The sequence below is a fragment of the Xenopus laevis genome, chromosome 1S (assembly GCF_017654675.1).
Source record: "Xenopus laevis strain J_2021 chromosome 1S, Xenopus_laevis_v10.1, whole genome shotgun sequence".
Taxonomy (NCBI): Eukaryota; Metazoa; Chordata; class Amphibia; order Anura; family Pipidae; genus Xenopus; species Xenopus laevis.
In genome coordinates, this window is record NC_054372.1 from 76,570,876 (window position 1) to 76,586,549 (window position 15,674).

Below are 15,674 nucleotides of genomic sequence, written 5' to 3' on the forward strand. Positions count from 1 at the left end.
TATCTCCCAGCCAGAAAAAGTACAAGAATGTAAATACTTTACAAAAGAACTAAACTCATAAATCCTCTAGATAGTGCTACACTGGAGCATAAAGGAATAGAAAACAAAACATGTCCCCAATCAGGGCCGGAACTAGGGGTAGGCAGAGTAGGCACGTGCCTAGGGCGCAAAGCTTTGGGGGCGCCCAGCACGTACCTTTAACTGCTGCCTACCCCCGTCTGGTCTTCATTACTGCTCTGTGTGCGCATGCGCATGCTCCTATGTGACCGGAGCGTGGCATGCAATGTGTGCGAGCGTGCACATGCGCGCGCCTAAGTGATTGAGAGTGGCGTGCGCTGTGACGATTTTGTCAGCGTGCCTGCGCACGCTCAGTGTAGGGGCCGACGCGGCAGATCGGGTTGCCTGGGGCACCTGCCCAGGCTGGCCCGGCCCTGTCCCCAATATCTAAGCAGAGAATGAAAATATATAGTGTATTACAGTTTGTTAATTAGTGTGGATTGCTGATCGAAGCTACTCACCAAATTTAAACTTCTTAATGAGTGTGTTCGTCGCAGAGGCAGTATCCGCATCAAGTCAGGGTTAGAGTCGGTCTCCAGAGCGCACCTGTAACAAATAGCTACAATAGTGTAATATTGCCGGAATCCTTCAGACGTACTCAATGGGCAATTGCACTTATCGAGTGTCAGGTATTTTCAAAATTAAATAAATACTATAATAATAATTATAATACTATAACTATAATTTACTGGCTAGTAAAGTTGATTTTATACCCCTAAAACTAAAATACCGAATCACTGAGTCGGAGACCCTACTGGGCATTGCAAGTGGCAACACGCTGAGAGATATTTCGGCCTTTCAATCCAAGCCGCTGGGCCTAAAAACGCTCGATCCTCAAACTGTCATTTGTGAGTAGCTCCGATCAGCAATCCACACTAATTAACAAACTGTAATACACTATATATTTTCATTCTCTGCTTAGATATTGGGGACGTATTATCAACTTAGCGCACGAAACCCTGAACCCTTCTTGCGGACCGTTTGTGGACTCGCATAAACCCTTGGTGCAGCTAAAAGACTTTTTGCAATTTGGACCAAGCGCAGCGCTCACACCTACCTGAGAAATAGAAACCTAAACATACATTAGCCGACTTGAATATGACGTGCACAGAATTCTATGTATCCCCTCAATGTTCTGATTGAGATAGAATATCACTTTAAGACTGGCAATATTAGTTTAAATTAATGGCAGGTACAAAAAAAAAAAAAAGGTTGAACTCGATGGACATGTGTCTTTTTTCAACCTTACTTACTATGTTACTATGTTACTATGTTACTATGTCATCATTCAAATTGCAGAAAACTACAGTAACCAATATAATTATTTTTCCCTTTTTAAAAATAGAATTTTAAATTATGATGATAACAGCTGGCTGCAAATGAAGCCAACTATTAATTGTATGTTTCTAACAGTCTCTGTGGTAAATCAATATGAGCAACGAACAATATAGTTATACCAGTTACAGATATCATATATTGTACAATAATTTACTGCTGCTGGACAAGGAATCACCTTCAGCAAGTTCTGTTGACAAAACAAGTGTAGTTTATTCTTCCAACAAACACCTCTAGTAAATTTAGACTTAAAGATCTGTACTAAGCAATAAAATGCAAAGGAGAACTAGAACTATTTGCCATTAGTCCACAGACTTATTTCTTTTTTTTTTGAAAGATTTTCTTTATTTGAAGTTTTAACAAGAAAAAAGAGAAAGAGAGGAGAGAGAAAGGGAGAGAGAAGAAAAGAAAGAGAAGAAGCAGAGTCTCAAGGGTCGGTGAGAGCGGACAATGTCATAAAGTACAGCATTCAAGCCAAAACAGTTACACTTGTAATACATTACAGATACATATACGTCACATTGTTAAGGTTGGGCCGAAACCCAAGTTCCCCAAATCTCATCAAACTTCTTAGGGCATCCCCTCGTAATGTAAATCAACTTTAGCTTTGAGAGAGAGTCATTGATTAACTGTTTCCAGAAGGTGAGGGTGGGAGCAGACACCGACTTCCACTGCAGCAAGATCGCCTTCTTGGCATAATATAGTGATTGTAAATAGCACAGTCTTTGGTATTTACTCATAGTACCGTCTGTTACAATACCCAGTAGACACGTAAGAGGAGAACAAATGTCCGGGAGATCCAGAGCTGTCGCCAGGTATAGCGTTACAGCACCCCAGAACTGCTGGATCTCTGGGCATTCCCAGAAGACATGAAGATACGTCCCTGTTGCGTTACCGCATTTGGGGCAAACATCCAAGGCATTGGGGAACATCTTAGCCAATCTATAAGGGGTGTAGTACACTCTATTTAGAAACTTTATTTGGATAAATCTATCCCTCATTGAAATTGCTATGTCAGGCACTTGTTTCAGTGCATCCCTCCACATTTCCTCATCCAATTCAGGAATGTCCCTTTCCCACTTGTGTCTAATTTTATCTAAGGGGTTAGTGCCCGCATTCAATAGTAGAGTGTAACACATAGAGAATGGTTTCCGCAGCCCTGCCTTAAGTAGGTACTTTTCTAGCGTTGTTTCCACAGTCAGTAGTGGCCTAGTAGGGAACTGTGTTAAGAACGCATGCTTAAGTTGTAGGTAGCGGAATAACATGTTGGAAGGGAGATTGTACTCTTGCTTGAGATCCGGGAACGGTTTAAGGTCTCCCCCTGACACGATATTCCCCAAAACCCTGATACCAGAATTGGCCCAACAACTAACATCGGGGACAAGTTGAAAATGGGGTAGATTACTATTGCCCCATAAGGGGGTCCAAATGGACCAGGATAAAGGGTCTGTCTTTACCAACTGCAGTGCTTTTTGGTACACCCGAGCCACAGTTAGCATAGGCAAAGTAGCAGTATAGTACAGGGACGGTCCCCTATATAGTGACCGAGCCAGACCTTCAAAGGAGCCTACTGCCGCTGCCTCTAAAACCACTGCTTGGTTATCCAGTTTTGGATTCAGCCACCAATGTGCAAAGACCAGTTGACTAGCCAGAAAGTACAATTTGAGGTCCGGTAGGGCTAAACCACCCCCTGTTATGGGGGCACAAAGTGTCTTGAATGCTATACGTGGATGTCCCCCCGCCCATAGGAAATTTCTGAGCAGACCCTCTACCCGTTTGAACCATCCTACTCGTGGAGTTATAGGCGAGTTCTGAAAGGCATAAAGAAATTTCGGTAAGCTAACCATCTTGAAAATATTCACCCTACCAGGCAGTGAGAGTGGGAGCTCTTGCCACGTATCTAGTTTGGCAGAAAGTGTCTTCACTATAGGGTCTAAGTTGAGAGCAGTATATTGCTGCAGGTCCCGGTGGATCTTTATTCCCAGATACTTGAAAGTATCAACTACTAGCAAGTTCCCAATTCTCGGGGGCAATTCCCTGGAAGCGGATCAATAGGGAAAATCACCGATTTACATTCGTTAACCCTAAGACCGGAAAAGTCGCCAAAAGAGGCTACTGTTTGCAGGAGGGCTGTAAGAGCTTGATTAGGGTTCGCCAGGTAAATTAACATGTCATCCGCATAGAGAGACAATTTCTCTGTCACCGGTCCCAACCTAAGCCCCTCAACCTGCCGGTTAGCTCTGATTTGTATTGCTAAGGGCTCTATGGCGAGAGCGAACAATAATGGCGACAAGGGGCATCCCTGCCGCGTACCCCTTTCCAAGTTCACCACGTTGGACAGTACCCCATTCACCAAAACTCTCGCCTGAGGACGTGCATACAAGGCACGAATCCAGGTCCTGAACCTCGGACCTAAGTTATAGCACGCCAATACTTCCCATAGGTACGACCAATCCACAGTGTCGAAGGCTTTAGCCGTATCAAGCGACACCACCACCCTCTGCCCCCCATTGTCATGCCGGAGCGTCAGATTAGTATAGAGACGTCTCAAGTTAATATTGGTGGACTTATTGGGCATGAAGCCAGTTTGATCAGGGTGGACAAGATCTTCAATCACACCCTTGAGCCGGTTAGCCAAAATCTTGGCAAATATTTTAAGATCGCAATTAAGCAAGGAAATGGGGCAGTACGAGTCACATTGATCAGGTGCTTTACCAGGTTTAGGGATTAACGTTATATAGGCCTGGTAGCAGGAGTCGGGCAGTGCTGTGGTTGGAGTAATATCATTAAACCAGGCATTTAGTTTGGGGGCAAGCAGGTTACTGTGCTGCTTATACCATTCACCTGGGATGCCATCAGGGCCAGGCGTTTTATTTGGTGGCAGGTCCTTAATGGCCTGTTCAATCTCCTCTAGGGAAATGTCTATATCAAGCTGAGCTCCCTGTTCATCAGATAATCGGGGGAATCCAATGGAGCCAAGATACTCAGCAAGGTCAGAGGGGGGTGCAGAGGGAGGGGCGGCATATGTGGATTGGTAGTATCGGCCAAACGTGTCAGCAAGTTCCTGCCGTTCAGTAACCAGGTCACCAGTACTATTATACACTCCTCTTATGACAGTGCGGGAGAGAGCCCCCCTCGCCAACATTGCTAACAGCTTCCCATTTTTGTCACCTTTATCGAACCAAACAGCATTTCGATAGAGCTCCTTCTGGGAAAATTTATCTACATATAGTAAGTCAATTTGCCTTTGGGCTGCGGCCATCTGGGTTGCCGTTTCAGCAGAAGGAGTCTCAGCTAGCTCCCTCTCCGCCTCCAATAGCCTAGAACGGGATTGTGCCAGCTCCTCATCTACCTGTTTCCTTACAGCTTTGATAAGCGACACATAAGTACCCCTAACAAAGGCCTTAGCCGCATCCCAGACTACCAAGTCTGACGCCGTGCCCTCATTAGCCTCCCAGTAGAAAGTCAATGCCTGAGAGATGTCCTCAACCAATTTAGGGTGCTGCACCCATTTAGGAGATAGTCGCCACTGCATGTCGCCGCGAACGGGTTTGGTTCTGATCCGTAATCTCATGGGAGCATGGTCAGAGCATATTCTGGGTAATATCAGCACCTCCTCTGTTACTTGCAATATCTCACTAGTGACTAGATATAAATCTATACGGGAAAGAGCAGCCGTAGCTGACGAATAGCATGTAAATTGAGTGGACTGTGGATTCTTCCATCGCCAAGCATCGGTTAATCCCAAAGTCGCAGCCCACTGGGCAAAAGAGAGGGAGTCATGGGGATTGGGCTTAAGCCTATCTGCGGCAGGGTCCAGGACCATATTAAAGTCCCCCGCCCAAATCGTGGGGAAGTGGCCATACATAGCTACCTTTATTGCTATTTCGTTTAACAGTTGTGCATCCGCTGGGGGGGGAAGGTACACATTAATTATAAGATAGGAGGCACCTAAAATCTGAGCATGTAGTATTAGGTATCGTCCAAACCTGTCAGAAGTTAGGCCTTCCAACTGGAAGTTGAGGGATTTCCTGACAAGGATCGCCACCCCCCTAGAGTGGGAAGAGTACTCTGAAGTATAAGCAGCTGACACCCAGTGGCGTTTAAGGGCACGTGTGCGTTGCCCAACCAAGTGCGTTTCCTGGAGGAGCATGAGGTCTGCGCCAGACTTTTTCAACGTATCTAGGATAACTGATCTCTTAACCTTGTTATTGAGCCCTCTGACATTCCATGTAAGAACTCTAAAGTTATCAGTAGCCATGTAGAAAACAACACAATTCGATTGAGGTAGGCCAACCGAGCAACCCCACGGCTCCAGCCCACAGCATGGCGGATGAACACCAAAGGTAGGTGAAGTGTCATAGGCGTCGAGCCCGGGGGTGCCCCCGCCGCCCAACCCCACCACAGTATCACATTGATTCACTACGACCCTTGAGACAAAGAAGAAGGAAAGAAAGAAAGCAGAGAGTAAATACAAGAAATACATTCCCCAAAGAAAAACAAAAAAAACCCCCTCCCGGTCACAGACTTATTTCTATTGCTTAAAATGAAAAATAAGAATGTTTATCTTTTTAAGAAACATAACAATTGTTTGAATTATTTATATTATAGCTATATAATATTATATAATTTTAGATATATTTTGTATATAATTATATACAAAAATCATTTAAAACATTACATTCCCACAGTACTCCATAAATGATCCTTTTACAAGATTTAGGTGAAACACTTTTAGCACAACACACTCTAACACAACAAAAGATGATCAAATATCCTTCCTAAATGATAAGACTGAGATCATTAGTTTACTGCTTCATTTTTAGGGATGTAGCGAACTGCCGATTTGGTGTTCGCGAACGCCGTTCGTGAACACCGGCAAAAAATGCGAACGTTCGCGAACAGTTTGCGAACTTCGAACACCCGCTAAAATCGTTCGATTCGAACGATCGAAGGATTTTAATCGTTCGATCGAACGATTTTCATTCGAAACGAACGATCGAAGCATTCGATCGAATGCTTACAATGGTTCGAACGAATGGAAATCGTTCGATTTTTAGCGGTCGAAGGAATTCGAATGGTCGAATGGTCAAACGATTTGTATTCGAATCGAACGCGAACTCAAAATGCGAACGTCGCGCGACGTTCGCGAACATTCGGCGGACGCGAACGGTCGAAGTTCGCCGGCGAACAGTTCGCTACATCCCTATTCATTTTTTCCCATCCTACGAAAGGTCTTAAAGGGGACACTTCATATAACCTTCATATTCAGATATATTACTCATCCTTCCTCAAAACATGTAATGATGCAGAAAGAAAAACTTTTGAAAGCATTTTACCTCCTAGAACTGTCATTATATCAGAGCTGCAGAGAGAACCTCTCTGCTCGGTGTCTAGGCTGAAATGAAGAGTGGGAGTGCATGTTCATTCTCTCACAGGAAGTAGTGACATCACTGACTGATAGGCTGAACTCTGGAGCTGTAGCAGCCAAACTCCTCCCCTCCCACCCTCTGTCCTGTGTGTCCCAGCCTGCACATAACTGTCTAATGCTGCTGCCTGATCATTTACTTATAACTATATAGCTTAAATGCTCAACATAAATCAATAGATGTGAAGGTTAATACAAACTGTAATAGTAATGTAATAGTAGTATTTTCTTTTATTTACAGTACAACAGTATTGTTCTGTGTTCCACAGCAAATAGCCAGTCACACATGTACCTGGACATAATCTATAGTCCATAATATATTGTTATACACTATCCATCTCCCTGCCTTTATTGCATTATAAAAGTTATACAAACAGTGTACATTAATTAGATATTGAAAAGCTTCTAAAGGGTACAGAAAGAAAAGGGAACATGCTACACTACAAATGCAATAACAAGAAGAACCGGCCTTATATTCTTGATCTTCTTTATATCTTGATCATGAGGTCCAGACTGGCCTTCAGGGAGGTGATGTCATCATACAAGGTTTCTGGTTATATCTTCTTTGAGAAGAACAGCCCAAAAAAAGTCTCCAAGAAGGGAAGAAGTCGGTTTTTTTAGGGACAGTCCATAGTTTGTGTTAAAAAAAAGGTGGTGGTTCTTCCTGTGCTGATCTTCCTGAGGTAAAGGGTTCCGGATGCTTCAGGCGATGGCTCTTTATGGAATCATCACATGGTCCTCTGCATGGCTCTTTGCAACTTGGTTCACCAAACAACAGGTCATTCTCGCCGACACATAGAGGAGGAAAAGAAAGCAGAGCAGCATCAGGACATACACTCCAACTTCTTTAAGCCATGATCCAATAGAAAACAACATATCACCAAAGCCCCCTAAACCTTTAAAGGGGTTCCAACCCTCATCTGCAATAGTGCGTGCTTGTCCCTGTAACGCTTTCACCTTGTCAAGATGGGCTTGAACCTTGTCCCCAGTATCTTCCACCCAGGTACAGCAATCCTCAGCAATTAACTCACAGAAACCCCCCTTTGATGCTAAAAGTTAGTCGAGAGCCATTTTCTCCTGAAGCATAAGGATCTTCAGCTGTCGTTGTTCAGAAGAAATTTCTCTCATGGCTTCGACTGTCTCATTAAACATCTCGTCCATTATGATGGAGAAATTATTTAGCCGCTTCATAAGTTCTATACCCCATCTGGTCCATGCCGGAAACCATGCCCATGCACGGTCCCCTGCGGAGAATAACTCTCTCCTGGTCCTTCTTCCCACACTTACCCTCCTCTGCACCATCAGGTCCTTGTGACCGTCGGCAATGTAGGAGGCAGGGACTAACCTGACTAAGGAGCATGACCCTCTAGTATTCAGGGGAACGACTCTATAGGCAGCCTGGGCGCACAAAAAGTAATAGGGCCCAGTTAATGAGACACAAAGGTCATTGGGGTTACGGGCATTGCGCAACAACTGGATGGATAATGGGATTGCTGCACCCTCCTGAATGTCACACCCTCCCCCCCAGCAGACATAATCATGTCTGGTGGTTAGGTTGTTACTGTCAGGGATTCTATGGTCGATCTGGATGGTTATCCCAGATGGGCATTCGGTCCTCCCCAGGGACTTGGCTCCAAAACCAGAGCTGATATTAAAACAAATCCCGGACTGGCCTAATTGACCGGATACCCACACGGGTCTGCTAAATCTAGTAAAAGCCTCGGGGCTGACATCAAGACCATAGGTGTCATTACCATCTAAGAATGTCTGATTAAATTCTATGGACAGATGACGTTCCGCTGATCTACCTGAAGGACTAAATTTTCTCATGCCCACCCTGATGTCATAAAGGGCATGTACTGCCGCCATTGCCGGGATGCTCTGGCTCGGAGCGGGTTTGGAGCACATCCAGCAGTTGGACCTATTTGCTGTCTTTGCTAATTGTAAATGCATCTTGAACAGTAAATTCGGATGTGACTCCTCATAACAGTATCCAAAATACATTAAACAACAAGTGTATATAGAAACAATGCACCTGATCATTGCACTTGATAGTCCAGCAGCTTCTTGCAGTGGCTGGCGTAGATCCACCCGTCACGTTCCTTGACCTTAAGGGAGGTGGATGTTGTACTGCTTCTGTCTCGGGTTCCATGAGTTCAAGACAGTTGTGATTGTCTGTTGGTTCTGTCATGGTTGGGTTAGAGTCAGTCACAATCCCTTCGTCCCCCCCCCCTCTTCTTCCGAGTCAGAATGGGTTGGGAGAAAAGATGCGGGATTGAGGATTGTGCATCGTCTCAGTGTGAGGTTAGTAGGGGTAAGGAGAGTCACTTCAGATTTGGTCAGAGGTGCTGCTGAAAGATGTTTGGTCTGGACCTGGTTGAGAATCTCTTGGACAGAGTGTGGGATGAGAAAGGTTAGAGGGGGAATCTAAAACTATGTCACCAACTTTCTGTAATAACACAGAAAGTATAGAGAGGACCCATTCTGAATGAAATATTAGGGATCCAATCTCTGCTGTAATTGATCAGACCTAGAAGGGCTCTCAACTGTCGGGCATTACGAGGTCGGGTGAAGTCTTTGAGAGTCTGTATCCGTTGTGTTGTCAGGTGTTGGTTCCCTTTTGAGATACAGTGGCCTAGAAAAACAACCTTCTCCTTACAAAACTGCAATTTTTCCTTGCTAGCCCTATTCCCAGTGGATGCCAGATGGTTCATTAGCGAGATAGTGTGTCTATAGCATGAATCCTTGTCCGGGCAACAAACTAATAGATTGTCCACATATTATAACAGTGCGACCTCCGGATCCTCTGGCACCCACTGGTCTAATACCACCTTTAGCTTGCAACTATATTCCGATGGGCTAGTCATGGACCCCTGTGGTAACCGGATCCATGTCAGCTGTCTACCCTGGAACGAAAAAGCAAAGATGTATTGACACTGTGGATCTAGTGGAACAGAAAAGAAGGCATTAGACAAGTCGATTACACTAAAGTACAGTAGTAGGAGGAATGGACGCAAGTAATGTGTGAGGATTAGGCACTAACGGGGCATCACTGACTATGATTTTGTTAATGGCTCTGAGATCATGGACCAGTCGGCAAGTGACTTCCTGACCCTTGGCTGATTTTTTTGCCACTGGAAATAAAGGTGTATTACAGGGTGATTGTGTTGGGGTTAAGACCCCGATTTGGAGATATCTATCAATCTGGGCGAAGCTATGGGACTGTGTAGCAGCTCCGATGGTTTTAACTGTTTCAGGGTCTGGTATGAAATGGTAGGTTCCCGGGGGGCCCTCCGTACTACAAAAAGATTTCCCCGGGTTTGGGTTACTGTATGTGCATGAGGCCGGTCAGGAACAACTTTATAAGGACTAGGAGAATTTTGTTCTTTCTTGTCCTCATTTTCTGTACAGTGGCGCGCTAAATGTCCTTTTTGATCGCAATTAAAACAAGTTATATTAGTACGTTTGGTGAGTTTCTTTTTCCTAGTATAGGGATGGTGGTCCTGGGCTATTAGCTCAAGAGCTGCCATGATTTTGGCCGACTTGGCCTCTTTCCTTGCATGCAGGTCCAGTTCTATGGCCTGGATTGTTGCCATAAGGGAGTGGAAACTCATAGAATGGGCCTCTGGTCATGCAACCATTAGCCTATCTCTTAGCTTAGGCACCAATCCAGCCAGAAATTTAGCCTTTAACATTAGATGGATGGGCGATACTGGCTGGGTGTTCTCTGGGGCATCTGGACCTGGCTCAAACCCTGCATCTGTTACCCCTTGTTTTAACCTCTGCCAATAGACCGAGGCGTCCTCATCTGGGCCCTGGATCGCTGTCATAAACTGGAATGGGGACACAACACTATACATAGTGGGCATTTTGTCTGTCAGTTGCTTACAGAATTCCTTGCCCCCCCCCCCCCCGTAGCGCCTGTAATCCCCCTCAGGGCCCTGTTAGAAGTCATCCCTTTCCAAGGCCTCTATGCATTCTAATTTGGATTTGTCTATTATAGAGATACCTCTGGCTTCACATAAGGTGACCAAATCGGATTTTCCAAGGCGGCAGTAATCCGTTTTGTCAGAGGCATCTTTTGCGGATTCCGGATGTGGGGATGGTGATGGAGATAGATGAGCTGAGGCTGTTGAGATGACCTGTGTTGCTAGCAAATTTAAACCTGTTTGCAGCTCTGTCTCGTCCTTATCATTATTGCTTTCCGCAGTTCTGGCTGGACGGAAGTACATGATTATGTTTGACCTTACTGTCTGAGACTTTTGAATGCCCTGCTGCTAAGGCTTGGTAGATTCCTGTAACCACAAATTGGCCTTCTCTAAAGACCCATGTGTTTGGAGTCTGGAGTGGAACTCACGGACGAACTTTTCCCAGATCCAGACCTCAAACGTCCCCTCCTTAGGGATGGACCATTCTAAACCTGAAGACCATTTGTGCCAATCTTTGAGGGGCTTAACAGTCCCTCCTCCATATGTGGATTTCATGTGCTGCTGAGCCGTCCTGAACTCAGAAGTGGTACCCTTCTGTTCCCTAGATGTCCCTACACCAATACTCGAGTATCGAGCTTTTTCCAAATAGTTGCATCCACCTACAGTGTCTACGTCCACCGCGCAGACCGCCGTCGATCCTTACCTGTTCGTCCTCTGAGTAGCTCTAGGGCTTCAAATACGAACCACGGACATTATCCACCATAGCCCACTCAGAGAGAAGGATCAGCGGCTGAGGTATCCGGACAGGTACGAACCACGGACATCTTCCTTATCCCTCGTGCTAAATTGGCTCAAAACAGCGCCCTGACTGCAGGATAAGAGTCCCCAATGTCTGGAGTGTTGACAGCAAGTGAGAGGGAGCGACAGGAAGTGAGAACAAGGGAGATATAGTTGAACCTTCCTAGGGATTCCGGTACGAACCACGGACACCTGGTCACCCCAGTCAGGCCAATAGGTTTTGAGAGAAAGTGGCTAGAAAAACAGATAGAAACAGAGAAACCCCTCCCCAGTTCACCTCCCCAAGTTCCGTCCCCCAAGCTTCCGGTACGAACCGCGGACACCTGGTCACTCAGTGACGAAAAGTCAAGAAAGCGAACAACAAAGGGAACAGTCCTCAATAATTTCCCCACGAACTCCACTCCTGGGCTTTGGTACGAACCACGGACACCTTCCACCCTTAAGATGGACCTCGAGGGGAAGAGAAAAGAGAACAAAGCTCACGCGACAATTGATGAACCCGAGTAGGCTTGGCCCACTTTTTCTCCTCACAAAAAGCTAACCAGTTCACTGTTTTTTCACAGTATACAGTCCGACTTTGCAGCACAGTCCTTATGGTCATAATTAACAGGAATTTCCTTCCTAACAGCAACTTTCATAAGCAGACAGCAGCTATCTTACACTACCAGACTTCCAATGACGGAAAAGATGTCTTCCAACCAAACCTACAGAGAATGTGTTGGTTTGAGAATAGATTAAAACAGAAAAGAGGGCTAGCCAAAAACAAGGTAAAGAGTTAGTGTGGTAGTTATAGACAGAGAGAGAGAGCAAAAGTGTTTTAAAAGAGAGAAATGGAGAAAAGTGAGAGAGATGGGGAGAATAAAGGACAGAAGGAAGGATAAAGAGAGGAAAATAAAGAGAGAAAAAGCAGGAAAACAAGGAGTATAAAAAGAGAAACAGCTAGTTAACAAATAGCCTTATGTTGTAAACCATGCAACACTCTTCCTTCACTCTCACAAAAGGACAATTACAATTACAACACCATGTGATGGTCTCTTCCTTAGGAAAACCCCCTATCCTGGAGGACGTAGCAGTCAATAGACTGCAGGGAACAGCAGAGAGGTATTACAAAAATGTAAAGAATGTTCCAAAAAGTTCAAAGAGAACTTTACTGTTATGAAATGTAAAGATGAAAATCTATTATATACAATAGAACAACTGTTAGGGTTATATGCAGGGGATGTGCCTCCCACCAATAGCCCAATATACCTTTTCAAAAAACTAAGACAACATGGCCGCTGGCACATGTGCTTAAAGACAAAGACAAAATGGCCACTGGCACATGTGCTTAAAGACAAAATGGCGTAGGATCCCCCTGTTCAGTGCTCAGCAAGGGCTAGAAACTTGGTTTGTAATTCAGATTGGTTGGATTGTTACCCAACCTCCAATATTGAAACTTGTAATAATAAAAGCAATACAATCCTCCCAAACTAAAGATTTTCTCAAGGATGAAACCTATAGAGTCGCAATTTTAAAACAAACACCACTTAGTAGACAGACAGAAAACGAACAGAAATGAAAAAACAATGATTCTAAATCCCCTCTAGATACTGTTGGCCATATCTGCCTGCTACAAGATTATCCTACAACCACCCGGCATACACAGAAACTCCCTCCACTGGTCTGAATCACTCACAGATCCTCCAGCAGGGTGCAATAACAGTCCCTTATGGTTAAAAAAATAAATAAATGAATAAAACCCCACAGCAGTTATGCAGATATGCCCCAACCAGTACCTGGGCAGTTAATACTGAAAAACACCACACATACACCCAAAAGGTTCTTTTGGTAGATTTTTACCTGATTCCAGCAGCCTAGAGACCACAAATCAATTTGCAGACAGCAAAAACTTTCTCAAATATGAGAGTATCAAAACAAAAATGTCTTACCTCAATGCCGGCCTTTTTGCTGCCCGAAATAAAATATGGCCCCTTTTAATTCTGCTGAAATTAAGGGAAAAATTTAACCACCTGCATTAGGCTCGCCATCTGATATCGTATAAAAATGATCTTTCGTCTTAATGGACAATCGATCCGGAAACCTTGATGTATCGTGTGGTGATGTTGCGCAATCCCCCGGAAATAACGTCACAGCAGTCGTTCTCAGCTGGGGTCCAGTATTCTGCCTCTCTCTACAATGGCCAGTGGTTTATTATACACCAAGACAAAAAGGTGGTCTTACAATATATCCAATCAATGAGCATGTTATGCTATGAATCAATTGGTGGAACCAGCACACAGACACATGTCCATAGAAGAGGGGGGGGGAGGTAGACTTCCCTAGGCAAACAAAAGACACCAGGACAAAAGGCACTTCCCCCGGTAATATACATATACACAGACACAGTGATTTTAGCAAGGCTTGTACTGATCTTGTAAAAGTACACCTTTGTTCAGTGGTCCGTATTCCTCAATCCCAACCGGTGCCACACCCGGCATGCTGCAGTCATGCCTGATGAACACAAATCGGATGGGAATCGGAATGATCGGGCGACTGTGCAAAGGTCGGTCGTAAAGACCGCTTATCCCGCATCGGTGGCGAAATATGAAAAATTTCCACATCAATATTCCAGAACAGCAGCTGTAGGTTTGTTTTCCTTCATATTGATATATGATCAGATGTAGGGAGTTGCAAGGGAATAAATGCAGCACTTCTGGTACAATTTATATTTAATTGCAGGGAGTTGCAAGGGAATAAATGCAGCACTTCTGGCACAATTTATGATCAGGTGCAGGGAGTTGCAAGGGGAAATGCAGCTGTTCTGGAATAATTTATGATCAGGTGCAGGGAGTTGCAAGGGGACGCAGCTGTTGTGGAACAGTTTATGATCAGGTGCAAGGAGTTGCAAGGGAATAAATGCAGTTGTTCTGGGATAATTTATGATCAGGTGCAGGGAGTTGCAAGGGGAAATGCAGCTGTTATGGAACAATTTATAGGGAGGTGCAGGGAGTTGCAAGGTAAAATGCAGCTGTTGTGGAACAATGTATGATCAGGTTCAGGGAGTTGTAAGGGAATAAATGCAGTTGTTCTGGGATAATTTATGATCAGGTGCAGGCAGTTGCAAGGGGATGGCAGCTGTTGTGGAACAGTTTATGATCAGGTGCAGGGAGTTGTAAGGGGAAATGCAGCTGTTGTGGAACAGTTAATGGTCAGGTGCAGGGAGTTGCAAGGGGAAATGCAGCAGTTATGGAACAATTTATGATCAGGTTCAGGGAGTTATAAGGGAATAAATGCAGTTGTTCTGGGATAATTTATGATCAGGTGCAGGGAGTTGCAAGGTAAAATGCAGCTGTTCTGGGATAATTTATGATCAGGTGCAGGGAGTTGCAAGGGGACGGCAGCTGTTGTGGAACAGTTTATGATCAGCTGCAGGGAGTTGCAAGGGAATAAATGCAGTTGTTCTGGGATAATTTATGATCAGGTGCTGGGAGTTGCAAGGGGAAATGCAGCTGTTGTGGAACAGTTTATGGTCAGGTGCAGGGAGTTGCAAGGGGAAATGCAGCTGTTATGGAACAATTTATAGGGAGGTGCAGGGAGTTGCAAGGGGAAATGCAGCTGATGTTCTGGAATTGTATAACATATAATAACAGATGTGGGGACTTTACAAAGGAAAACCCAAAAGACGTTGATTGCTTTTTGTATACAACATAATACTGTGTATAAAATGACTATGATACTTACACTAACTGCTGATACACATTGCCCCCAGAAAATAATAAAATACTTTTAGCAGTAGGTTATGTATTATTTATATAGAAGTTTGCAAGGTGCAGGGAGTTGCAAGGCAAAATGCAGCTGTACTGGGATAATTTATGATCAGGTGCAGGGAGTTGCAAGGGGATGGTAGCTGTTGTGGAACAGTTTATGATCGGGTGCAGGGAGTTGTAATGGAATAAATGCAGTTGTTCTGGGATAATTTATGATCAGGTGCAGGGAGTTGTAAGGGGAAATGCAGCTGTTGTGAAACAGTTTATGGTCAGGTGCAGGGAGTTGCAAGGGGAAATGCAGTTGTTCTGGAATAATTTATGATCAGATGCAGGGAGTTGAAAGGGGAAATACAGCTGTTGTGGAACAGTTAATGGTCAGGT

At 44.6% G+C, this 15,674-nt stretch overlaps 1 protein-coding gene across 4 annotated transcripts; it reads right to left on the bottom strand.

Moving 5' to 3' along the window:
* Positions 1 to 7,033: 7,033 nt before the first annotated feature.
* Positions 7,034 to 13,707, bottom strand: LOC121399336. 4 transcript variants are annotated; one of them, XM_041579758.1, is made up of 2 exons: positions 13,476 to 13,707; positions 7,034 to 9,726 (listed from the first exon to the last, which is right to left on the bottom strand). In XM_041579758.1, the coding sequence occupies exon 2, from the start codon at positions 8,861 to 8,863 to the stop codon at positions 7,877 to 7,879; it is 987 nt and encodes a 328-aa protein (XP_041435692.1). In that variant the 5' UTR covers positions 8,864 to 9,726; positions 13,476 to 13,707; the 3' UTR covers positions 7,034 to 7,876. The 4 variants fall into 4 exon arrangements, with proteins under 4 accessions (XP_041435692.1, XP_041435690.1, XP_041435689.1 ...); XM_041579756.1 differs by having other exon boundaries at positions 7,034 to 11,997; XM_041579755.1 differs by lacking the exon at positions 13,476 to 13,707 and adding an exon at positions 11,453 to 13,379.
* Positions 13,708 to 15,674: the final 1,967 nt, after the last annotated feature.